Source organism: Amphiprion ocellaris, chromosome 13 (assembly GCF_022539595.1).
Source record: "Amphiprion ocellaris isolate individual 3 ecotype Okinawa chromosome 13, ASM2253959v1, whole genome shotgun sequence".
NCBI lineage: Eukaryota > Metazoa > Chordata > Actinopteri > Pomacentridae > Amphiprion > Amphiprion ocellaris.
In genome coordinates this window covers 32,157,885-32,184,041 of record NC_072778.1, presented here as the reverse complement: position 1 = coordinate 32,184,041, position 26,157 = coordinate 32,157,885, and the positions used below count along the sequence as shown (strand labels likewise).

Here is a 26,157-nt window from a genome sequence, read left to right as displayed (position 1 = left end):
CAGGACTCAACATTTCAACATGGAACATGGTGCTACTATGAGATGATCAGTGTTCCTTTGTTGTGGCAGAGAAGTTTATTTTATTTAAGTGTAAACTTTACCCAAGTATTCTGGTTTTGACTGTTTCCTGTGCTGAGTTTTGACTAAAGAGGCAATCATTTTGTAGTTTGTTTCTCTTATAATTTGTAAAATAGCACTTGCACTGTAGCGCTTAGATATCCCATGGCACTAAAATAATGCTTAATTGGTTGAAGGATCCAACTGTGTCCTGCCACAAAAACACCACATCACATTCCCACCAAGCAGCCTGGCAAGCTAGGATGGATTGATGGATTCATGCTGGCGGTGCCTTTTTTCCTCCGCCCTGCCATTAGCATTTTTTTTTAAAATCTAAATTGATTTTTAGTAGGCAACATTATTACTTTCTTTCTCCACTCTTTATTCATCTAATTTTTGTGATTATCATTGTTTGCCAAAGTTACTTTTAAAGGTAATTACTTAATTTAGCCTATGTGATTAACTTCAAAAATGACAGTTACAAAATGTTGTTTTTTTTTTTATATTAAAACATTTTTTAAAAAGGAGGTTGTTTGCCAAAGTGCTGGACCTTTTCCACTGCAGGAACTTCGCCATGTCACAGTAGGAAAAGCGCACCTGTGACTAATAATAATAACTGACAGTCCATTCAGGTGTTCCAGTTATAATGTCTGATGACGCACACTTGAATAAAATAAGGCCATTATTATTGGCTTTAGGGCACCCATGCTTTTCTTGCTATAACAAGTCAAAATGTGAAAAAAACAGGTCTATTGTGTTTGTATGATTATGTACGTTTATATAAGAGCAGGGCATTCAGTGTTGCATTGACTTATTCACAAAGCCGAAAATTACAGGAATTACAAGCAAACATGACAAAAGTACATTATTCCGGGGTTTGCTGTCCGTCTCCTGCTCTGTTTTTTTTAATTTCCTCCTGACCATTCACAGCAGTACAGGTGTGTGGTTCGGGTCAGTGAAGGTTGATTACGTTACGAACACGCATGCAGTATGCTGTCACGCACATCCCGAATGACAGGCACAAAGCGAGGACCAGTGAAGAGACAGACAGGGCCAGTAAAATGTTTATGGGCTATTTTGATGGTCCACTGGTCCACTGATGCAGCAGCCCACTGGGACTGTACTGCACACACACTCATTCCGACTGATTCGATGCCATATTGGAAATACTGTTAAGACCAGCTTTGTGACCTGTAACTATCTGTTGGCATTGCTATCCAGGTCATAATTCTGTTGAATATATTTGACTTAGAATACTTCTGTTTATGTATTTTTTAAATTATGACGCGCAAGTGCCTCAAAATCAAAGCAACGCAAATACCTCATGTTAATCAAAGTAATTCAATTGAAATAACATTATAATATCTTTACCTCAAATAGCTAACTCTACAATCGGACCACCATCTTTACTTGTCAGGTGATATTAACGCTCCCAATTCAAACATGTAAATCTTTCCCCATTACTACCATCCATTTATTTTAATTTGAGCATAGCTTGATATCAAATTGAAGGTGGGTAAAGATATTTGGTGAATTATGTGACATCACCAAATATGAAATGAAGAACACATTTTTTAATTTCTATTTCTTTATTATGATATTCATAACAGTAATAATAACAATATCAATAATAATGATAAGAATTACTATTATTATTGTTGTTGGGGTTAGGGTTGTTGCTGTTGTTGTTTTTTAATTTTATCGCCTAATTTATATTTTAAAGTGTATTTATTATATTGTTCATGTTATTCTTTTTTACCCTTTATTTATTTGCATATTTATTTTACTTATTTGCTATTACCACTGTCATTATCACTTTTAGCCTGGTATTTATGGTTTTCTTCTATATTTTCTTTTATTCTACTTGTTCCTTTCCTTACTTGGATGATGCATTTTATTCATTTATCTAGGGTTGTTGTACTAATTTATTTTCATAATCATTGACCATGTTTGGATTGACCAGTCTTCTTTTGATAAATGTTCTTCCTGCCTGTCCTTCTTTTCTTTTTCAGTCTATATCTGTAAAGTGCTTTATTATTTATTTATATATATATATATATATATATATATATATATATATATATATATATATATATATATATATATATATATATATTCTATTGTAAAATCTCCAGATAAACGTTTAATTATCACTTTCAGATTTTAAAACCATCCATTCAGTTAACTAGATGTCCAGTTGATTTTGTTTTACGGTGAAGCTCCCCTTTAATAGGCTTAAAATCTTCTCCCGCAGCAGCTCACTACAGCACACAAATTGACCAACATTTGTACACTTTACAGTCCTAAGGGACTCTGTTTCTGTAATTTGAAGAAATTGTCAGTAAAAGTGGCTAATAGCCACCCACAAGAAGCAGATAATGTTTATCTTGTTCTTCTGACAAGGGAAACTTGATCTTTGTATTAAAATGACAATAATAGCTCGACTAACAGGGTAAGCATGGCTTCCCCTGACTTACAGGGGAGAACGGCACTTGTAGGCACTAAACTTAAAACCAGAATACGCCTGTCATATTAAGCTTTTCTAATGCAGAGAAGTCTGCAGATTCAGCTCTGATTCAGTCCCAGCTTTAGCCCACTTCAAACCATTTGAATTAATGCACATATATTTCTGACATTAAGCCCGGAGTGTCGATTTGAATTGGTTAATCGTTCTACTCTTACTTATTAGCTGACAGGAGAGGAGTCCAGCAATGTGTCTTCCCAACTATTGTACGTCAATTCCTTTGTTCTGCCCTGTCTGTTAGATGAAAAAAGTCTTTCGGGTCTCCTCTGACTTCTGTCATCAATAAGACATCATGACCCTCAGGGAAGCTGGGGTTACTGATTTTTTTGTCCAGTAAAACATACCTACACAAAGTGCAACAGTTTGTCTGAAACACTGATATCATCACGACCCCAGTGATGAGATATTTAATTCAGCTGCGCTTTATTTATTTATTATGCTGTATACAAACCGGCTACACTGTGAAAAAGTGTTGGCACCTTTAAACTCTTCGATTTTTATAAAGATTTATCTTGAGCAAGAAGCAGAACAAGAAGTCGTGCAACAGATGGCCTCTACAGAGTGGTGATCTTAGCACTGTGGAGACAATAAAACAGTCTAAATCCACAGAGGAAATGTAACAAGTTCTCCAAGATGCCTGGAACACCATACCTGCCAAGTAACTTGAGAAAATGTGCATAAGGGTACCTTAGAGACCTGGAACTTTTTTAAAGGCTACTCACATCAAATATTGATTTCATTTAGGGGTTTTTTGTTGCCTGAAAGCATCCTCACATTTCAGAGACTAATATTTTAGACTTTCTTATTATGTATTTGTCATATTTATGTACGTTTACAAGTCCTCCTAATTTAACTACCCTTTATATATATTGCCTTTTGATTTCATCCATCAGCTGGATGATTAGCACCCCTGACTTTGGCACAGGAGATTGGTGGTTCAAATCCCAGTCAGGGTGCAGTTGTCCAGTGAGGACCTTTAGGCAAGGTCTTTAGTGCTGCCCTGCCTACCGACCTCATGTCTCAGATTTGAGTCGCTTTGGATAAAAGTGTCTGATAAATGAAATTGTAAACTGTCCTGCTATAAAGCCCTTTTCAGACATGGCATCCGTAACACTGCTGCTTTATCAATCTGTTATCTACGTTTAAGTTCCTCATGTTTTCATTCAGACAGATCCACCACAGTAATGGAGGGAGCCATCAAAACCACAAGATATTTGTCATACACACAAGTTTAAACCGACTAAAAGATTAAATCTAAACTAATAGCACCCTTGTCAAACTGTCCTCATAATTAATAGGCTACTTTATTCATGATTTCTTAAAGACTAAAAATTCTGCCTGTGTGTGATTGGGGATTTATCTAAATAGTAAAATAAAAACATCCCGACAGTTGTGATGGAGTTCAGGACTCTGTGTGACCGCTCACCTGTCTGATGCGAAGAAACGTAGAAAGCCTGACTTGCCGTTAGTTCCTGATCGATCGTGTTGTGGATCATTTATAATTATACACAATTAATGAAGTTACTGCTGTTGTGCCGTGCGTAACAGCAGCTCTCTCTCTCTCTTTGGAGAGGTTCATATGGATCCTGCTGCAGTTATTTAATGAACTCTGAGGAAAGACTCCTCCAAACAGCTGGAAACAACAAGTGGAACTTCTGCTCTCATTAACGTTTTGTCAATACCTTGATTACATTCATTGTTGGTGAGTCTCATTAATCTGAATTGGTTTTGTGGCAGTAAAGTTTTGTTTTTACAGACATTTCAGTTTGTAAAAGATTAACAAAGTGAACGAGAAAGGCTTTTTCAGATTTTGGCATGGAAATAGTGCCTTTGGGCTCATTGTGATGTTTTTGGCCAAATCTTGGAGTTGAAATGGAGGAGAAGCCTTCTTCAACTTATGCATGTCTATCGGGTAATGTGACAGCACGCCGTTCAGACCTGTGCCATGTTGAAAGATGCAGAAAAGTTACCAGGGTGCTCATTCAGACATGAAACCAACACATTCAGATTAACAGAAAGGAGGAGCGCCTGTCTGAAAGGGACTTAATGATGCAATAACTATATACAGGGCAATGGTAATGGGAATATTAACGAAGGGAATAGGACAAGAGGAACATTGTTGTCCATAATTCTGTCATTTATTAGCATCATCGTAGCATGCACAGATTGCCCAGTGAGTAGTAAGTTAAGCAAAACATGACCTTGTAGAATTCCTTTATTGTCATTGCACAGTGTACTTAACAAAATGAAGCAACCATCCTCCCAATACATTCATACAATCACACATTTTTTAAATGTACTGCAAATACAGAATATAAAGACAAGTGCAGCTATGAAAACAGCGGCATAGCTTATCCTTAGGTCCATTAGGAACTATAAAAACAGTAGTGTACATAATGTTGCAGAACATATAGAGATAATGTTCAAAGTAGAGCAAAAATTACATACAAGGTTTCTTCTCTTGGATTTGCATGTGTGTTGGAAGAAAAGGACAATATGGCCACTTCAGTTCTGTTTTTAGGGTGTATTGTCATGTTCTGAATCCATTATCTTCCACAATATCACACTACAAAGGTTAAAATGGCAGATTCCTATGTTTATTTTTTGTTTCCATCATCTGGCTCCCGTGGAAACAGGCCACTGTATGGGTGAAATCATGCACCGTAGTCTGGAAAGGTCATGATGTGACTAGAATGGGCTTGTGGGGGCTGCATTTGCACAAAAAGCATGTGCTGCCAGGAAGAAGTAATAATCTGCTCTCACCGATTCCCACCCACTCGCCCTGCCCACCGCTCGGTCCCTCAGGTCGCTCAGGAGCTCCAGCCACGGGGCCCTGTCAGTCAGGCGACACCCACAGGCCCGCATGGCCTTTCCTGATGGAATGCTGTCTGACGTCGGAGGCAGACAGCCAGTCGATATCGGAGCACAATAAACAAATGTAGCGTACAAGTGTCTCCATTCTTCAAATACCACTGTTGCTAAATACAGAGCGGCTCCAAGTACGGCTGGAGAAATTTGATTATAATTTCCCCTTTAGAAGAAGGGAGAGCTGATGAAAAGGCAACAAGAAGATAAGAGAAAAAGATTGTAGCTGATTCCTGCTATAATTTGACGCATGATCTGACGGCTATTATACTCAGCATATGTGCCCCTTAAACCTTAGAACACGCTGTATCTCCTGCCTTTATGCAGTAATGGAATATTCTGTCCCCAGAACCCTCCTGCTCACTCAGGGTAAGGTATTTTACACTCTTTCACTCACTGCAGTTCACAGACTCTCTTCTGTGGCTAATGTTCTCCGACTAACCAGCTCTTATAAAGGCTCTGGAGATTTCTGCCTGGAGCCCCCTGGTCCGCTGTCATCTATCTGCCACAGCCCACCCTCCTCCTCCTCCTCCTCCTCCTCCTCCTCCTCCTCCTCCCTGCACCCTCTTACCAATGGTAATGAGTGGTAGACTTCACAGAGAAATATCTGTCCGCTCCTTTTTTGAAGTTGTGCCTCTGTGATTCTCCACCATTGATCTTGTCTTGTGTCCTCTGGTGAGCTCCTCGCTCCAAATTAGAGCACTTCCTTCTTTTTCCTCACTTCTTTCCAGCTTTTTCTCCCCCTCAAATCTCCTCCCCCTCAATCTCTTCGATGGATCACCGTCGTGCCCCAGTGTTGACACATCTGCATGAGGCCTGCTACGGCACATAATATTGTTACAACACAGCAAACAGTTGTTAAATAGTAATCCATAATTTTAATTTTTCCAACAATGCTATGCTGCAGCGCTATTGAGCCCTCTGCCATTGCCCAAGTTTATAGTCTCCCTATAGCGTAAGCTGCAGGGATTATCCTGTGTCCTTCAAACACTCACTTATGAATACAAGATCTGGGGCATTGTTTAGAGTTGGCTCCACATGCGGATCTGCAGTCAATTAGCTCGGTAAATAAAAGGCCTTGCTCCATTTAGGATGGATCCCATGTCTGACATGAAAGAGGCGTCGGTCCCATAGGACTCAACAGCCTTGGCTCAGCTCTAGACTCCCTCTGTTCACAACATGAAGGGGAAGCGGCTTTTTTTCCCCCACATTTGTTGAATAATAGTTGCGTGTATGTAAAAATAACTGCGTCTTCGGTGTCTGTGTTTCATGTGTTGGTTGGGACAGAGACAATCTATTGATTGAGAGTTTAGTTTTGCTGCCATGTGCAGGTCTTATCTGTCATTTGTTGGCTGGTCCCAGGCAGGAAAGCTGACATCCACAGAGAGAGGTGTGTGCATGTATGTGTGTGCAATGCCAGTCTCTCAATCTGACCCACAGGGGGCAGACTAATGCCCTTATCAGAAGCTGACATGCTGCCACCACATTTCTCCCTCTTGCCCCTTCGGCCTCCCTTTCTCTCTCTCCTCTTTTTGCTTTCTTTCTGTCTCTTTCTCTTTGCATCTCCACACAGACAGACACGACACATTTGTCCTCGTCTCACTGCGAGCCATGCTGTCGGTGTTGAGACAGCTAAAGGTTGCCAAAATGAAGTGTTGGGGTTGAAACCGGTCGCAGTTATTAACATGTTGAATAGCCAGGGTGATTAAAAAAGGAGCCACGTCCAGGGGGCTGAATACGCTTCACATGGCACGTGGCAGCTCAGCCACTGCTCTCTGACCAGGCTTCATGCTGTACAGTGTCTGTTTTTTTGGCGGCCGGTTGACATATAAGCAGCTTAGGTGAATGAATATCTCCACACACTGGGCGCCGGTCTCATTTACAGAAATGGCTGAAAACATGGCAATGTGCAAAGGAGCGTTTCCCAGTTTGTTTCATCAGTGTGATTCAAGCATCGCTCGCTGTCAGCAAGCCCATACTCAAACCATTAACTCAGCAAACACCGGTCCCCTGCCTCTACTCAGGCGGCGGAGTTCTTATGAGTGGTAGTGTCCTTTAACAGCACAGCTCTAATCACTGCAGCATGCATTTCACTTTTCCTGAATGTGCCACTTGAAAAAAACTGTACTCGCTAGCTGCACCAGTGAAGTTCTAAGATCTCCCACGGCTGTGTAGCCTCTATGCCAGCTGCTCTGTGTTGTAACTTTGGAATGAATATGCCATTGTTATTTTACGTCTGGCTCCCATAGCATTTAGCACAGAGTGGTTGTTGCATTTCACAAAATAGAGAGAGGTAGAGAAGGATTAAATTGATGGAGAAAAATGGAGAGCTCAGAAGTGAGAGAAAAGGGAGCGCAGCTGAGAATATAAAAAAACATAATGTGACGTTAATAGTGAAAAATAGAAAGTGGAGGGGAAAAAGTGAACAGGAGAATAAATGAAATGGATAAAGAGAGAGAGAAAACTCAGTGGTTTGCATCTAAATCCTGCATGCAGCAGTTCCAACACCTCATCTGCATATTAAACTGGCTCTGTGGCTGCATTATCCTCTCCGAGGGTCAACTATCAGTGTTGGTTTAAACAGGGCGCTGCTTCACAAAACAAGGGCATCTGATAACTCATACTGTGCTTTTTTAGCTTCAAGATTGGGTTTGTGCGTGAGCATATGCATATGAGTGCACAGTTTTTAACAGCCTGCTCCTGTGTTTCATTTCACATTGACCGAGCTTTTGTCTTTGCCCCTGGACATTCCTGCATTAATGATACACACATGAATTAATCACACGGCAAGGGAAACAGCAGCATACTCTATGATAATGCAAAATAGAGAGATGCCATTGGGCCATGCTATTTCCACCACAGCTTGTTTTCTCGCCACAGCGTCCGTGATAATTAGAAGAACGCCAGTGGTTTGTGAAACACACATGCATCGCTGAGCAGCCACAATATGAAGTTACTGCCAGGGACTCATCTCTCCTGAAACTAATGCTAAGAATACAGCTGCCAGTGGCGAAACCGGAGGGCCAAGCCAAAAGAGAGGGCCAAGCAAAGCAGCATCAAACAAAGCACACAGCACACAGGTGCATCTGGATTTGTCCAGCCAGTGAACCGTTTTTTACATAACTGGGGGCAAAATGCAGAGATATGGCTCGAGCCATGTTGGTATATTTACTTCTGACTCTGTCGCAGCCAAGCAGTCTGTTGTGTGCGTTTCTGACAGAGCTGCCGGAATTGTACAACTATTCACTCACCACTCAAACACTGACATTCCATTTCAACTGGATTGCAGTGTGACACATTAGTGAAGACCATTTGATGCATGCACTCTCACTTTACAGCACATGTACCCTTTGGAACACACGCTGAACATACTGTGTAATGCTACAAATTACACTATATGAAGGTTTCTGATGTTCCTTTTTAGGATAAAATTAAACACTGCACAATGAAACGCTGTGAAATGTGTTAACACCGAGCTAACTTCAAGCCACCACAGCTTGGATTTTGAAAATTGTTGAATAGGGCGAAATATACGTAACCTGACACAACAGATGGTTTGTTACCCAGAACCATCTGAGAAGCTGTCCTTTGAAACTGTTTGGAATAAGGCAGGCCCTTTCAAAAAAATAGTTGGCAGGTGACTGGATAAACCATCTGTCTATCAGTATCTATCACAGGCTAACTCACACCTAAACACATCCGTAGCTGCGAATAGTTACACATAGGGTGCTGGTTGGCCTGATGAACTGTGGATTGCCCACAAAAGTCTGGCAAGATGGATTGTGATGACACGAATCTCGCGAGGATCCAGCTGCCTCAGAAGGTAAACATAAATCCAAATGACAAAAGGTTGTTTGTCAGTGCCTTCCAAAATGACCCACATAACTGATTTCTGATCTGGTGGTACATTGAACAGAATGACAAGCCCAACAAGTCTTGACATCTAAATAACAAAAATGCCAAATGTGAAAAAAATAAGCTGCAAACTCAGAACTTTTTTTTTTCTAGAGTTAAACTGTCACCACAATAAACTCTGCTTATTTATGATCAAGGTTTGGTTGCAGAGGTACTGACTTACACTGTAACTTGCAGAGATGGCTATGGGAGTGCAGGTACACTCTCCACTGGCAATAATGTTTCTCTGTGCAGTAATAAACTTTTTCTTTGGTTTTGTCTTTTGAAATGGAAGTCCTGTCGGTTTTTAAATTTTTTTTTTCCTGGCACGATAACAAGGTCATACCCTTTCCACGTAGTCATTATTTACAAGAGGTAATGAGATTGCTTGTCAGGAAATGTTGACATAGGTCACTGAAGCATTTGAGCATTTTTTTTCTTGGTGAAGACTCCCTCCAGACAGAATGAGGACTTAGCTGTCAAACACCAAAAGTGATCTCAGCAAAACTCTAAATAGTGGCTGATTTCAGAGGCAAAAATGTGTAAAACTCTGTTCATGGGAGATACAGACCAAGTGGACAAAAGTTTTCAATAGATGTCGCAACAGAAAATATGGTCTGATTGTGGTGCTTGTAAGATTGGTTGAAAATTACCACCAATAACACTATGAAACTACTCTGATTTTTTTTAGCTAATTAGAAAAAGTGATTTGATGAAGCAGCTCCTTGTTTCTGCATCTTTGCTTCCTATTCTGGAGACTCCCTCTGGGGAAATGCAACACACTCCACTTTGCTACAATGTCCATATGGTGTTTTGTGTTTGCTAGAAGACATATCATGAGCGAAATAAGCAGCCAGCATCATGGTGGAGCCTTTTCAGATTTAAACTGCAGTGTGTCAATGACAGTTTCGAACGACAGATTCAAACTTCTGGGGTTTAAAAAAAAAAAAAAAAAAAAGCAAGACGTAAGGAACCTGTTCTGTCAACTTGCAGGGTGGTGCTATCTGTATCGATTTTACTTCTTCAGAATTTGTAGATATTGATGAACATGTAAGACTGAATTCATCCGTTTGAGTAGTTTTACATTGAGCAGAGTTGTAGTTGAGCTGGTGTGCTCAAGCTGCATGGTTTGTTAGAGACAGAGGCAGGGAATTCATAGATCTGAAGAGAAAGTAACGGTGTAGAGTAACATGCTAATTTAAGAAATGAAGAGATTATTTTCATTGCAAAAACATCTAAATAAGTCATTTTTATGCACAAAGAGGAGTTTTTTGAGGGTTTTAATTAATGACCAGAGAAGAACTCTAATCAGTCTGCCCAAATGTTTTGAAAGCAACATTTTTATGGTAAAATAAGGGCATATGGATGCTTCTACCTGTTAAGATAAGTTTAAATAAGTGGGAGCAGAAAAGTTTTCTCTCAAAATACCAGGCGAATGCATTGGATGCTGAGACTATGATTACAAGAAAAAGAACCAGCAGAAAAAGCCTAGATGAAAACATGAGTTTAAATTTGGCCTGACAGCAGTGATAGATGGATCACTGCACCGTAGTCCAGTTTTATGTATTGTCATGTCGCTGCAACTTTATTGTTCACCAGATAAAATGGGAGAAGGGATTCATCTTAGAGAACATCTAGTCCCTGTCCTGATAACCATGATCCGCAGGAGGGCTCAGATATTTTGGGAGGTAATCGTCTGTCCACTGTCAAGGACCGAAAAAAAGCCTAGAGGGCTCAGTAGAGGCAAATTTATGCTGACTTAAAACAAGACTACCTGTAAAACGCCTGCTACTCAAGCAACGTATTAGGAAGAACATTACACAGACTGACAGCTACCTTGTTTGTAGTCGCGATGTGTAGAGTAGCTTCAGAGAGATTACTGAAGCTCGCTGTGTGTGTAATGAAGCCCTGAGTCAATAAGACATGCAGGCTCAGGGCCAAAGGCTGAGCCCGAGCGTCAAAGGTGCAACGTTAGAGTGGGTAAGTGTGCTTGTGCGTGCTTGTTTTTGATTGACAGCCCGCAGATCCCTGAACCCACTCTGTTTCCCACCACGCAGGGACAGACGGTTAGTTATGGCCGCCTTGTTATGTGTCTGGTTGACAACGTCAGCGTTATCGTGGGAAATGTGACACGTGTGTCCCTTTAACTGGTCGAGATGGCCAGTGCTGGCAGCCGGCCTGTCAGCCTCCACTGGGAGCCTGGCAGACTGACAGGAGGAGTGGAGCTTTGCCACTGTGGGGGAATAAATTGCATTTACTTGAGGTGAAGGCCCAACAAAAACACACACACACACATATACAGATAGAAGTATTTGTCTCAGTTACCAGGGGTATAGGGAGTTTTGATGAGGTGAAAGATAGTGAACTCGTGCACATGCAGGTTGTTTCTTCCTTGATTCTCTAAACACGCTGACAGAGAGACGAATAAGTAGAGTGGCGGTGGCGGGTGTAGTTTGGAATAGCAGTTCAGTTAAACCTCCCTGTGTGAGCGTCGGGAGGCCAGCTGCTGTTATAGAGGTGGGAAAACAGAAGCCAATAATTGTTTACACCTGGGTGCCATTATCACCTGCAGCTCTCCAAGAGTCCATTTGTCAGATCTCCATCCAAAGAAGCACTCACAGTTCTTTTTGAATACGTGGAGGCGAAATTCAAACTACATGTGATAAACACTATACAGGAAGCTGCCTCTGTCTCAGTCGCTGTGATGCCTTTGTATAAGGGGAAACTTTGTTTGCACAGATTTGCAATCCATAGTAGTTTTGTGCCTCTTTTCCATTTTTCTCAGTCGTGAATACATTTGTTTACACCCCATCTGATCCCAGTTCCTCTTTTTATGCCATGCAGAGCCACGCTGGTTTGTTGCTGTGAGGGCGTGTTTGGTAAAAGAGTCTCTATTGATAGACCTCCTTGTGTTTGTTTGATGTTCTAAACATTGCGACATAATCTGCAGACGCTTCGCACTGATCCAAACCCCTCAGCCTTTCATGGAGCTTTCTAGTCCAAAGCATTTCAATTGCTTTTATAATTGAGTTTGTCTGCTGCCTTGTGATTGCTTTGGATCTGTCTTTTTCTATCAGACAAGGCTATTACTGCCAAATTGCATTTTTTTTCTGAAAAAAAAATGTTTATTTGTACAAAAATTTGCATGCAACTATTGCAAAATCCTCCCATTCTCTGCATGCTAGTAATGTCTCGCCTCGCCATACATGTATCGACAGGGACTATAGCAGCTCAGAAAAAGCCAGCTATCAATAATTAATTAATGCGGGTTAATATGTTAACAAACTTATAGTGGTTGATAATTAGATGAGCCACAGTGTCTGATTCAGACTTAATTACTAAGCCACTGTGGGGGGCTTTAATGAATAATTAATTACCAGAAGCATGAATTATTTCTGCTTACCAAAGATCTACCAGAAATACACGCCCATGCTATTTTGTATTGATTGATGATAAGTGCTGGAGAAAAATAAGAGCAATCGGAAACAGCGCTTGTACTACAGTTCTGCGGTTCATAGATGTGCATGTCATAGATCATAGAGCGGTGCTCCAAGCAGCATGTACAGAATCACAGTGTGTGATCGATTGCAGCACGCATAAAATACATATGACATTTTTCAAATTTTCTTTCAGGTGTGGAATCAGACACTGCCAAATGCACACACTTGTACTCACATTCAAGCACGCACACACTCCAAATCAGTATGGTGCACGGTGCCATTTTCACAGTGCAGAGATTGAGTGAGCAGGTTTATTTTCTTCCCTTTAGTGCACATGGGCAACCTCAGTGTCTTCACCAAAGTTGTGTGTCGACGTGTGTGGGAGTGTGAATTTCTCATTTGCAGACACTCTGATTTATCCACTCTATATTTGCATATGCGCACAATGTGATTAACTGCCATGCCTTATCTTTTCGCCGAGCTACTCTGCCGCACGCACGCGCTGGCATGTGAGCGCGTTCACGTATATTCACAAGTTCAAGACGGCGTTCTCGAGGAGAAGTAATGACGGTGAACAGTGAACCACACAGCCAGCTAAAGACTCCGAAACAGTGTGTTATTCAACTTCACTCACAATTGCACTGTAGCAGTTAGTGAAGCCTCCGGGCTTTCCCCAGCTAATATGGTTGACTTTATTTATGGCCAGTGTGCCTCACTGGGGCCGGTTGTGCAGGTGAAACTGTCCATCTGTCTACATTCACTTGTCAGTCACACACAGTTACTTTGTACAGAAATGCCAAAGGCCACAATCAGCTACAGCTAGCATCATTTAGATGCTGTAATAATATGTCAGTCCATATCATTAACACCCACTGGGCCTGGGGACACGGGAGGGCAGATTGAATGACTACACCTCAGGCGACTGGCATGTGTGTGCGTGTCTGTGTGGGTGTATGTGTGTGTGCATGCATGAGAATGTGTGCACGAGTCTCCCCTGTGTGCACGTGCACTGCTGTGGTTGTGTGGGTGCGTGAAAGTTTTTCAGGTATAAATGGAACTTTCAAACGTGCACACTCTGTGCTCTTTCCTCCATAAACATGTCCTTTAAATAGGTTCCTTTTGCAGAACATGTGCTATATTTCTTTACAGTTTTTCACAATTCTTCCGGCTTTCATCCATGGTGGCAGCTCTTTTGGCAGGTTTGCTGTCAGCATTTGAAAGGTGAAAGTACTGTAGAAACTTGAACAATACCAGAAAGCTGACTTCCTGTGCTCTTGAGGGCTCAGGTGTTGCGGTTATACACGCACACACCACCTCCTCATGCTAATATAACTACTTAAATAACATTTGCAACTTCTGGTGTAATATGTCTTTCCCGCTTCTTCTTATTTCTCACCTTACACCTTTCCTCACCTCTTCCTCACTCGCTGATAAATCCCTCATGGCTTCTCCTCTTCAAATAGCTGTAATCAACACTGATGTTCTCTAAGACCCCTCTTCAAGGCATTAATCAGATTGGATTGTATTGCAGTGCCACGGGGGGTCGTTATAACTGATATTCTTTTGACAAGGACACAGAACAAAGAGATTCTTTGATTGAGAGTGATTGGCCTGTAATGGTTAATTGAAGCAATTCCTCATCATGCCCCTTTGTCTTATCACCACCTTTCTTCTCTTTCCCACCTCTTTTGGCACAATGCGTCGTTTTTTCTCTTTGGCTGCGTTTCTCCCCTAAAATCTGAGCTGAATGTGAATATTGTCACTGTATCATCCTCTCCTTCACTCCACTCCACTCCTTCTCTTTTTTCCAAGGTCACCGCAACTCGGTCTAATTCACTTTTCTTTGATGATAAAATCCAGTCCCAACTTTAGCCAAATGTCCGTCTCCCTCTGGAGTTGAGATTTATCTCAATTACTTCTCCACCAGTGTGTCTGCCAGCTTCTAAACATGAGTATCAGAGTGCCAGGTTCACCCAGGGAGACACGGTAAATCTTTTGATGTCTTGTGAGTATCCATTGGCTATATGGAGGGGCTGTAAATTCCCCTAACGCAGCACACAGCTTTATCCACAACAGCAGGAAATCCAGCCTCTGACAACGAGAATGCGGACTAATCTACTGCCTTTTCAATAAACACGGCGAAATACTCTTAAACAACACATAAACTGGTGTAAATCCGTTCACCAATGCCCAGCAATAACAGCAGTATTTCTTCGTTGTTGTGGTTTGTGTGTGGATGAATAAGCCAGCCTGGTTGAGATTTGTGTAAACATTGGACATGCAAATCACGAGTATGCTTGCTGAGGATGTCATAAAAGAAATAAAATAGTTAAGAGGACAAGTTTAGTACAGAAGTCAATGGATCCAAAGTAAGAAGAAAGACTAATACACTGGCACATAAGGAGAGGAGTGAAATCAGTATCGAGAGAGAGTTCTGACTGCCTCGGCACGTCCTTGTGCAGGATTTATGAGCGCTAAGATCAAGGACAGGTTTAGGGTAGAAGTGTAGGAGGAATGGATGAGAAAGCGAAAATAAAGTAGGAAGAGTCGGAGGATGGCGTTGCAGCAAGGAGGAAGGGCCGCTTTTCAGGCCTAAATAGGCTCAGACTCCACTGTGGGTTGAGACGTCCCTCCTGCATAATGCCAGGTGACAGGTGGAGAAATGGCAAGGCCAAGAGGAACAGAAGGAGGGATAAAAAATGGGCTGAACAGAGGAAAACAGAGCCCAGACATTACCGAGGGGTCAGAGTTCACTGATTTGATTAGCACTCGCAAGATACAGGGGCAAGCTAGCGCAACAAGCAAAGCAAAGGATGAGGAGGGGGAAGAAAGGGGGAAAAAAAGGAGAGGGAGCGAAATGAGAGCCAAAGAAGATCAAGTGGGGAAGGATGGGGAGCAGGGTGAAGCTGGAGAAGGAGAGGAAAGGTGTTGTTGGAGGGGTGGGAGGGTTGAGGCTGTGTGGGTGGTATAATCTGTCTGTGTCAGAGGGATGATGAAGGGGCCAGGAGGGAGAGCTCTGCAGTTCACCTTCTGGCCTCTGGAGGAAACACACTGACCCTGGCCCTCCCCTCCGCCCACCTCCCTTCTCCAGCGCCGCTCCACCTGCACGATTTATGACTCACGGGGTCGGTCCAGGGTTGCTCGGTCTGAGGACATTTGTGAATCTAGTTGTGGCGGCGCCGAGGAGCCATGTTTGTGTGTGAACAAAATCGCGTTGTAAAGACAGCTATTGTATGTCAAGGAGGATGAGACGTTAGTGCTACCTGGTGAAAAAGGGAGGCAGTGATTCCTATCCTGGGCTCAGAGAGTGAACACGGACGCATCCCCGCATAATCCAGTACGAGAAAAGCTTGAAGGGGGAAAGACTGACAGAACCAGAAAAAAAAATTAAGGGGAAAAAAACAAGATGACTGGATGAGGGAGGAGTAGCTGAAGCTCTGCTGCATACTGATGGGGTCACTCAATTGTCTGTTTTTTATCACGATATGCTTATGCATGGTCAGATCACTCGTTGAATCTCTTTGAGAAGTTTAATTCTTCAGGGATTTGCTGCAAAGGAAGGCGGCTAAATGGCTGAGGAAGCTCATTATGAAGGAACAAAGCAAAAACAGTCATTTGTAATAGTTACCTTGTAGTGTAGAAAAGTTTGAAATGCCTTTTCTGCTGTTTTCTGACATTTTAAAGTCGTACTAATCAATATTTTTATATATGCAATGTCTTAAGTGACTGTGTGTACTCGTAGTGATGAACCCATACATATATAATTATCACCTGACTCAGCAGTTACCCTGCTTGAAGAAGTGTTTTAGCATCTCTCATTTATCTTGTTTTGGTTTTATGACCTGCAGTTTTAATGTTTTGGTTTCACACACCGCTCTCATCAGTCTCATTTCTAGCTTCAGCAGGCAGCTGTTTGGAGCAAAAGCTCTGAAAACCCAATATATATTGCCTGTCTTACACTAAACGGCGCATAGACAAAATTGGCGATGAGCTAATGAATATAGTGGAGCACTTAGCTGCTAAAAAGTCAGATATTTCCCTCAAGAGTCGGTGGAAACCCAAAAAACAATGCTAAAATGACAATAAACACTGGATTTTCATTTACCAAGTGACTGGTATTATGATTTAAAATGTCTGCTGGATGTGCCATTAGGCAAACGTTTGCCAGCGTGTTTTCCATAAAAACGTCATACAGTGAAAATATATAATGCCACCAAGAGATCAAATAATCTAGTTAATGCAGTTTGAACCCTCTGACTGTATCACATTTTTGCTCACTGTGGGCTCATTTTTTACTGCAATATAAAGTCATCCACCTCTATGGAAACAGCACAAACATGGCTATAAGTAGACAAGACTCAAAATTGTCTTTTGAACAGGATAACAAAGGCAGAGTGCCATAAGTCATTAAAGCGGAAACATTTTAATGAAATTTCTTTAAAAATTTATCTTGCAAGAAATGGAAAAACCTGGAACCAACATGTTCAACATTTTAACAAGTGCCTACAGGTGTTACAAATACTGGAAAAATAAATGGTGACTTTACATACCATAGCTATTTTGGTACTTTATGTTTTTATTGGTTTCCTTACACAGCCTGCAGTTCAGCTGAAAAGTCCTTATATTTTTGTCATGTGACTATTGGTCGCAGCCGAGTCACGAATGAGATCTCGGTTTCACTACGAACCGCAAAACTTTTTGTTTTTTTACAGAATCTAGTTAATGCAAATGGTTTATTTTTTGGTGAAATCTTAAATGAAAGGTGTAAAAAAAGTCATTTTGATTAAATGTCACAATTATAAGCTTTGACTGGGATAGTGCTCCAGATGAAAAGGCACATCACAGATGAGTAATTCAGGGACAGCATGAAAGTTCAATATCCAATTGATTCCTTTGTGTTTTTTCTGTTTCTCCTTTGTGAATCAAATTTTATACGATAAAACACTTTTCAAGCCCACCAGCATGTTAGAGATAGAGTGAGTGGAAGACAAAAGAAGTAGATTAATTGTAACAGTAATCAACTGATGGATGGATCTGTACGTGAATCTGCTGACATATTTCTACCATGCCTCTGTGTATCATGCGTACAGTACATAGTGTGTCATATTTACACCATTTCCTTTTGTGATTGATTGTGACTTTGTTGACTTTAAGCACACTTATTCTCCGTAAAGTCATCTGAGGCATGATTGAGATAAAGCGACAAATATGTACCTCTGACATGAGTTAGTAGTAAGCCATAAATAAAGCCTATTTTGTAAATGACACATTGATGAGTCACATGTGCTGGAGATGGCAAGTAGGAATACTAAAATATGGCTTGTTGTCACAAATGCTAAGGGAAAGCAATCAAGGGGGAATTGGCGGCGTGCGGTACGAGAGGTGAGGGTTGAGTCGTGGAATATTATTGCCGAGGCGCTGAGTCAAAGGGCTATTCTCTGTATGGAGATGAGACAGGGATGAAGGTCGCTCCTCATCCATAACAGATGATTCATAGTCTGCCCTGACCTTTAATACCTGGACTTACCTCTCTACTGTTCTCTCTCTGCTCGCCGTCTACTGCAGAGCTGCACTGCAAGGAGAGTTCAAGTATATGCCGTTCGCAGCAGAAACACACAATTCGCAACGCTTGTGTCCATATGTGCCGTGCAAATACAGGCATTCACGTGCGTGTCTGAAGTGTGGATGCCCATTTATAATGCACATTTGTGCGAGCGTCAAATGTCAAAAGTTCACTGCGGCACCCTGCTCGCATCTAATGTGACAAATAACTCCTTCCTCCAGTTGCATTGTTCTAATCCCTTTAGTGGGCTCTGGAATGGAAATATAATTACATTTCTGTGGTGCAGTGCCTTTGATAAGACAGCCGCTTGCTGAGCTGAATGTCTAACTGAGTTGGATGCCTCTCCGAAGCCCTCTCCTCTCTGCACTTTACTTCTCTGCCTTACTTACTCCACTCCATCTCCTCTCTTCCTGTCTCTCTCTCTCTTTACATTTTCTCCTTTTCCCCTTTCGTTCTCTTACTCCCACTCGCTGTCTCTGTCATCTCCTAAAGCTCATTCTGCCTCTCTCTCATCCGCCCAGGTATTGCAGTGGATAAAAGAGGTGTTGTCTACTTCGTTGATGGCACCACCATTCAGAAGATTAATGAGAGGGGTTTGCTCTCCACTGTGATTGGCTCAAACGGACTGATGTCGACGCAGCCGCTAAGCTGTGATGCACGCATGGACATCAGCCAGGTAAGCTAATGATGCTGCAGAGTTAAAATGTCTAGTAGGAAAGCAGAAGCCACGTTTTGCTCTGAAATTTGTTCCTGCTGTGTCAATAGTCTGTCGAAAAATAAGTCTCCTGCAGGACTTCTGGGGCAGCTAATTAGTCAGTAAATCAAAGTGGCAGTCAATCACCAAGTGTTTGTTGTTCAGTTGCAGTCTGTGATTGTTTTGAATTTGAAACTCTTCAACAGAAACTCTGTGCGACACCTTAAGACCAAAGATAGCTGCTGCACAGGTTTGATCAGCCAGCCAGCCTTCAGATCACACTGCTAACTTATATCAGGCCTATTAGAGCAGATGATAAATTATAGATGAGCTACTGGCTCTATAGAGGGATCTCTGCCCACGCTTAAGGATGCAAGTGCCTGTGTATGTGTGTGTGAATATGCGTGTTCAGGCCGGATGAGCTCCCAGAGGTGCTATTATATGTCTTTAAAGGGGCCCGTGCTAACTTACAGTTCATCTGTTTGTTAGTCATAGGTCTGATTGCATCCAATCACATTCTTCCTCCATGTGTTTGTTCTTATAAACTGCAGTGACCTCAGTGTGCTGCCAGTATTAATGGAGACTTCTGCAGCTCTGATGAGACAAAAGTTATTGCAGAAATGTATGTTAAATGAATACTGTTGATAGCAAAGTTAAACTGATCTTTGGAGTTGCTTCACTTTTTGTGTTTAACCCTCTGAACACCAAGCAGTTTCTGAGTGTCTTTTTTTTTTGTTTCTATCTTATTTTTACTCTGCCAAGGAACGCACCAGAGTTATGTGACGTTCGGCATACGTGAATCCTTCCTTCCTTCTTTCCTTCCTTACTTCCTTGAATCTGTGCACAACATTACTCAAAAATGAAATAACAGATTTGGATGAAATTGTCAGGGAAGGTCAGAAATGACAAAAGGACCACCTCATTAGATTTTGGTAGTGACGCGGTTTATAGTCTTTATCCATGGATTTGTTAAGGATTTCCCATTGAGATAGCGGCACAGCGTCACTGTAACTATGACAACAAGTAAACACTACATCAGCTGCCTGCTGACAATCACATCATTGCGATCCTACTACAAATCCACCGCTGCTTATCCGAAATGATACAAGGAACAACTGATTAAATTGTGGGGGTGTTTCTAAGTCCCATCAGTTCCCGCCACCCGCTGCATATTTAGGTGATGCGATTCGGTATCTGTACATAATGTACACATGCATATCACACACCTGTGTTCAGCACAAGGTCAGGGAATGAACAGTCCTGGCGGAGTACTGCGCTCTCTGAGTGCTTTTCTTGTTGACTCACTGTAGGCCCATTTTTTACTGCGATGTAAAGTCCTTCACCTCTGTGAAAACAGCACAACCATGACAAGATCCAGAGAGAAGAATAACAAAGCTAATATTTTACAGAAATTGCCAAAGTTGGAATATACATATTGCCAAATGCCTACAGGTGTTACCATTATTGGAAACAAATCATGATATAGATCATTTACTATTTTCGTTTTAAATAGTTTCCATAGTTCTCTGCATTGTGCTCTGTGTAAACACAGCTGTCCCCGAATTTTAATTTTTTTGTAGCATCACTGTTGGTTGCAGTTGAGTGTTATTTTTTTGTTTTTGCAGAGTCTGGTTAAAGCACACTTATTTGGGGGCATTTTTTACATATTAGACGTAGAATAGTGTGATGCTTAACTGAATAATAATGAAATGTCACAACTTCAAACTTAGATTTAGTTCATTTTCCCAGTGGAACAGCCTGTCACAAATGAGTTGTTTTAGGGCAACAGGAAGAATGTTGTGATTCTTTTTGTTTTACAGTTTCTGTCTCTGGCAAATGGTGTAATTGTGGAGCTTTTCTAAGAGCAACATGTCCTTCACATCCACCAGCGGGTTTTAGAGTTCAGAAGGTTAAGGAAGTATAAACCACAGTGGTGTTGTAGCTGTACTATACTGATACAAGAGTTTTTTCCTGTCTTTTCACAGTAGCACAAAGCATCGGATGTCAGGTGTTAAATATTGTAACAATTTGTCCACATTCAAGGTAAATTCCCGCTTGGAAAGTAGCAAGCTGTGCTACCAGGCTTCCACTAAGAATGTGCAAACTCTGTAGTTTAGCTTCTTACACTAGAACTGATTCACACTGTCTCTTACTTTCTGTTAGTGCCACCTGCTGAGTCATCTGCAGCTCATGTATGCCTGCAGAGGGCAGCTCGCTACTGTTAATCTGTCTTTCTTTCAGGCCAAAATGTGCATCAGCTGGTAGCCCTGAGACCACAGGCGTCTGTACTTTATCCTGTAATCTGAACTGAAATGAACTTAGAAAACGAGATCTGTCATATGAAGTTATGCAGTATCACACAGATTTCTAAAATCGCAGATGTTCCTAATTAACAGCTAAGAACATCATCTCCCCAGCTGATTCAAAATATACCCAAGTACGGTACTTAAGCCTAATTTTGACAAACTAAGTTTATGCCAAGTGTGGTGCTCCCACTCTACCACAATTCAGAGACAGACACTGTACATTTCAGCCCATTACATTCATAAGACACATACAGTTTTTACTCCGCCAAGGAATGTGGTGGAGTTATGCGACAATCGGTGTTTGTCTGTGTGTTCATGTGTTTGTCTGTCTGTTCGTGTGTTTGTCTGTCTGTTCATGTGTTTGTCTGTCTGTTCATGTGTTTGTCTGTCTGTGCGCAATATTATTTAAAAACAGAATAACAGATTTGGATGAAATTGTCAGGGAAGGTCAGAAATGACACAAGGACCACCTGATTAGATTTTGGCAGTGATGCAGCTTATAGTCTGGATCCATGGATTTGTTAAAAATTTCTGTATCATTTCAAGATTTCGACACAGCGACACTGTAATTATAACAGCAAGTGAACACTACATCAGCTGCCTGCTGACGATCACGATTGCGATCCTGCTACAAATCAACCGCTGCGGACCATGAATTTTTTTAAGATTTCATCTGTAGGAAATCATACGACTGAGCAGCCTTGGCGGAGTATTGCACTCTCTGAATGCTTTTCTTGTTAGTTATGTTTTTTATGTTTAAATTTCCAACTTCTGACTTAATTCATCTGTCATTTTAGTATAACACGGACAGAGATAATTGGAGTATTAATCATAACATTAAGACCACCTGTATGATATTGTGTAGGTCCCTTTTGTGCCGGCAAAAACAGCTCTGGGTTTGAAAATGGGACCTCCGAGAGTTTGACAATGGAATGTTGGCAGTAGAGCTGCTGGTTTCTATGGTTTACAGGGTTGAGGTTTGTTTTGTCCTGGAAATGCCGGATCAGACTGACATTGTGGGAGATCTGAGGGCCGAATCAATGTCTTGGGCTCTTGGTTGTGTTCCTCGAGCTGTCATTTTAGTGTGAGTGCATTATCCTGTCAGGGGTAGGGATGTGCTTGGTGCTCAGTTGGTGGTTCATGTCAAAGTAAAATCCACACAAATACCTGCACCCAAGACTTCCCAGCAGAACACTGCATTGTAACATTAGAAATGTCTTTCACTTCACCTGTCAGTGGCTGATCGGTTTATTTTGGAAAGCTTAAGAATATTTTGGTATTTTTGCACTCAAGTAAGATTCTGAATGCATGACTCTGACTATTTCTGCCTCCACTGCTGTCCTCCTACACAGACATTGCACTTCTCAAACCACCAGTAAGTGTACAGGAGTGCTATGGCTGCAAAAACAAAAAGAGAATTACAAGTGGTAATGAGACTTTTTATTAAGTAAGCACACAAGTCATGAATTATATACTCATTAATAAATATGGCAATTAATTTTGATTTCAGTTTGACTTTTAATTCCGCCAACCCAGTTCTGCGTGGAGGTAAACTTAACTTCTAGAAGTGATTGTCTGTCATCACCACAAAGTTCAATATCATGAGCGGGAGGGATTTGATGCATGTCCTCTTTGGCGAGGGACACGATGAGCCCCGCTTGATGAATCTCTCTACCTCTTAAAATGGGGTTTCGGAGTGAACCCTCTTCTCTCTCTCATTTGACAGAGCCTATAATTGGACATGTCAGTGGCAATTTACCATGATCCATTTATTTACCAATCCATCCTCGGAGTCATCAATCACCTGATCCCTCAGATGCACTGCCTCGTCTCCATAGCAGACGCAGCTCGCTGTTTGTGTCTTTGTGAAAGATGGACGCTGACGTGGGTGGCTCGTGCGCTAGTGCAGGTTTGTCTGGCTTTGACCCCCACAGTGTTAGCGGACAGGGTGTGCTATTTGAGCAGGCAGCGATCATGATTATTGGATGACATTTGGAATAATGCCGAAGCGAGCCGGCTGTGAGTCTTGAATAAACACAGGGAAGGCTCCCTGCCCGCCGCTGACCTTTGCATGAGCAGGGAGGGTCAGGAGGCCTAATACTATGTTATTAAGGAGATATTATTTGTATCACCTGGAACTGACACTTGTGGGCAATCACCGCCTAGGCTATCTTTGCTCTTTCGGTCTCACTTTTGATAGAAATACAGTAACTACATGCATAGTGTTTCCTCCTACAGGTGCGCCTGGAGTGGCCTACAGATCTGGCCATCAACCCCCTGGACAACTCCCTCTACATCCTGGACAACAACATAGTCCTGCAGGTAGAGAAACTGCCCTAAATACATGCACACACAAGGAATTCCTAAGCCAGTTTATTATTCTTACTTTTCTGGCACCATACAGTGAAAGAAACGAGTGATAAGGTATTTCTCACAAATTGCAGTGCTGTCACTTTAGGTGCGTTTAGAGTGAGTGAGGCTGCTAACATAAAAGAAAGCAAAAGGAGCACCTTGTTAAAAAAAAAACACGTTATCACAGCTCTCTGCAGGAGTTGTTTTTAAGAAAATGTCACTCAAAGTATTCTCCAAAATTAATGAATGGCCCGTTTGAGCATCTTGTAAAAATTTAATGAGTCAGTAGATGAGGCAGGATGTTTGAAGCACCGGATCACCTCCAGCTTTTGTTGTTCTCAGAGGCTGATTCTGTTGAACTGATGTAACTGCTGACATTCTGCCTTTTCTTTTGCATAGATAGTAAATGACAGTGTGTTTCTTCAGGTGTCCGAGAGCCTTCAGGTGCGTATTGTGGCAGGACGTCCCATCCACTGCCAGGTTCCGGGTATTGATCATCACCTGGTGAGCCGGGCAGCGGTGCGAGCCACCCTTGAGGCTGCTAAGGCCATCGCCGTGTCCCATCTGGGAACACTGTTCATCGCTGAGACTGATGAGAGGCGAATCAACCGCATCCAACAGGTCACTAAACATATCACAGATCTGATTGAGGTTTGGAGGGGGGCAGCATGAAAATCATTCATTGATGTGTTAGCCAAGTCATTTATTATTTACTAGTGCTGAAGTTACAACAGATTTTCTTATGCAGAGTGTTACTATATTGCTCTGTGCTACTAGTTGAGTCCTGTCTTGCAGAAGTTGTGTTCTTATTCAACTAAACTGCATTCTCACTTACATTTAAACCTTTTCTCCAAGATTACATTTGTTTGTAATGTCGCACAAGGAAGTCAACATATCTTTGCCATTTTTATTGTATTGGTTTCCAACTCTTGCACCTTTTTAGCCAACCAATGTTGAATTATATTTGGTGGGATGCATCTCATGGAGGAGAAGCTTCAAACATGTAAAAATCGATATTTCCTAACCTACTGATTCTGATCCAAACATCCATCCATGATCTCTACATCGCTTAATCCTCATTAGGGTCACAGGGGGGCAGGGCTGAAGTCTATCCCAGTTGACTTAGGGCAAAGGCAGGGGACACCCTGGACAGGTCACCAATCTATCACGGGGCTACATATAGAGAGAGACATATAGAGACCAATTCACCGGATCATGTTTTCGGACTGCACAGGGAGAACATGCAAACTCCATGCAGAAAGATCTCGGGAAGGCCGGGACGCAAACCGAGCATCTTCTAGCTGCAAGATGAAACTGCTGACCACTGAGTCCCGTGCAGCCAAACAGCGAGTCACAAATGAAAATAAACCACAAGTAGTGGATAGTTTGGACTCAAAGATTTCTCAGAGAAGAGAAATTATCAAGATGTCTCATTTTATCGACAAAAGATCTGAGTTAGTTGCTTCTGCAGAGATTAGTACCTGAATTTCTTACTGCACACGTAGATTTTTATAATTCTGGCAAAGTCTCACTCTGTCTCCAAAGTCCTACCTCCTAGGGTTTCTCTGCCATTCAGGATCTTCAGCTGTAATTACTGATCGACTAGGCAGTACAGTAGATGATGGGGTGCCAATTACTATTTGTGTTGGAAGCCGTGGGTTTCAGGGACTTTCAGGTTTTTCTTGAGGCCCCACAGCTGGTGTTTTTCTTATTTTTCCTTGGCAAAAAGGAAAAGACACTTGGATACGTGTCCACACCGACAAAAACCAAAGTCTTGTGGGTGGGTGAAAGTTCTGTGCTGGACTGATGCCACCACCACCCTTTCATCCTCCTGGACTGTGGTGGACCCCTGACCTTTACCAACAGCTCCTACCTGCACCCACCAACATTCTGACCCTTCATGCCTACACAGTGTCGAGTTCCATTGATTTTGTGGCCCATTCTTTTAGAAAAAGACACATTATTTTACTGTGCAGCATTAATAAATAAATGTGTATTTTTCTGACAAAGCGAAATTATAATGACAGTCATAATAATTAGTTATTCTTGGGCAGTAAGTATATCCTTGTTTAGTATGTGCAGGAGGAAGTTTTTTATCTTTGAAGGACAGCTTACTCAGGAGAACGGAGCAGGTGTCGCCTCAACCCAGAAGTGACAGATTTATGCCTCCTGTATATCAATGATTTGCATAATTGTTGCAACAAACTCTAGTTTTCTACCATCTTATTCAGTAGCAACTGAGAATTTGTCCAAATGTCAAACCTGCTTTGCTTTTGTATTCTTAAAACCTGCTCTAATCTTATTTTCTTCTTCATGTGTTGACTGCATCCTTCTGGTAGAGATGAATCCCAGGATCCGGAGTGTATTTTTTGATCGCGCATAATCCGCCTGCAGCAAAGTTAAAACCACTGGTTCCCGCAAGATTTGTGTTGGATCCCAATCCCAATGCAGCTCTTTGATTG

At 41.8% G+C, this 26,157-nt stretch overlaps 1 protein-coding gene across 1 annotated transcript in view; it reads left to right on the top strand.

Moving 5' to 3' along the window:
* tenm1 (teneurin transmembrane protein 1) overlaps window positions 1–26,157 on the top strand; it is a 188,429-nt gene that overhangs the window by 139,216 nt on the left and 23,056 nt on the right. The window contains exons 23-25 of the mRNA XM_055016602.1: window positions 18,865–19,019; window positions 23,582–23,665; window positions 24,122–24,316. Coding sequence (XP_054872577.1) covers window positions 18,865–19,019; window positions 23,582–23,665; window positions 24,122–24,316 — 434 coding nt within the window. The remainder of the gene's footprint in view (window positions 1–18,864; window positions 19,020–23,581; window positions 23,666–24,121; window positions 24,317–26,157) is intronic.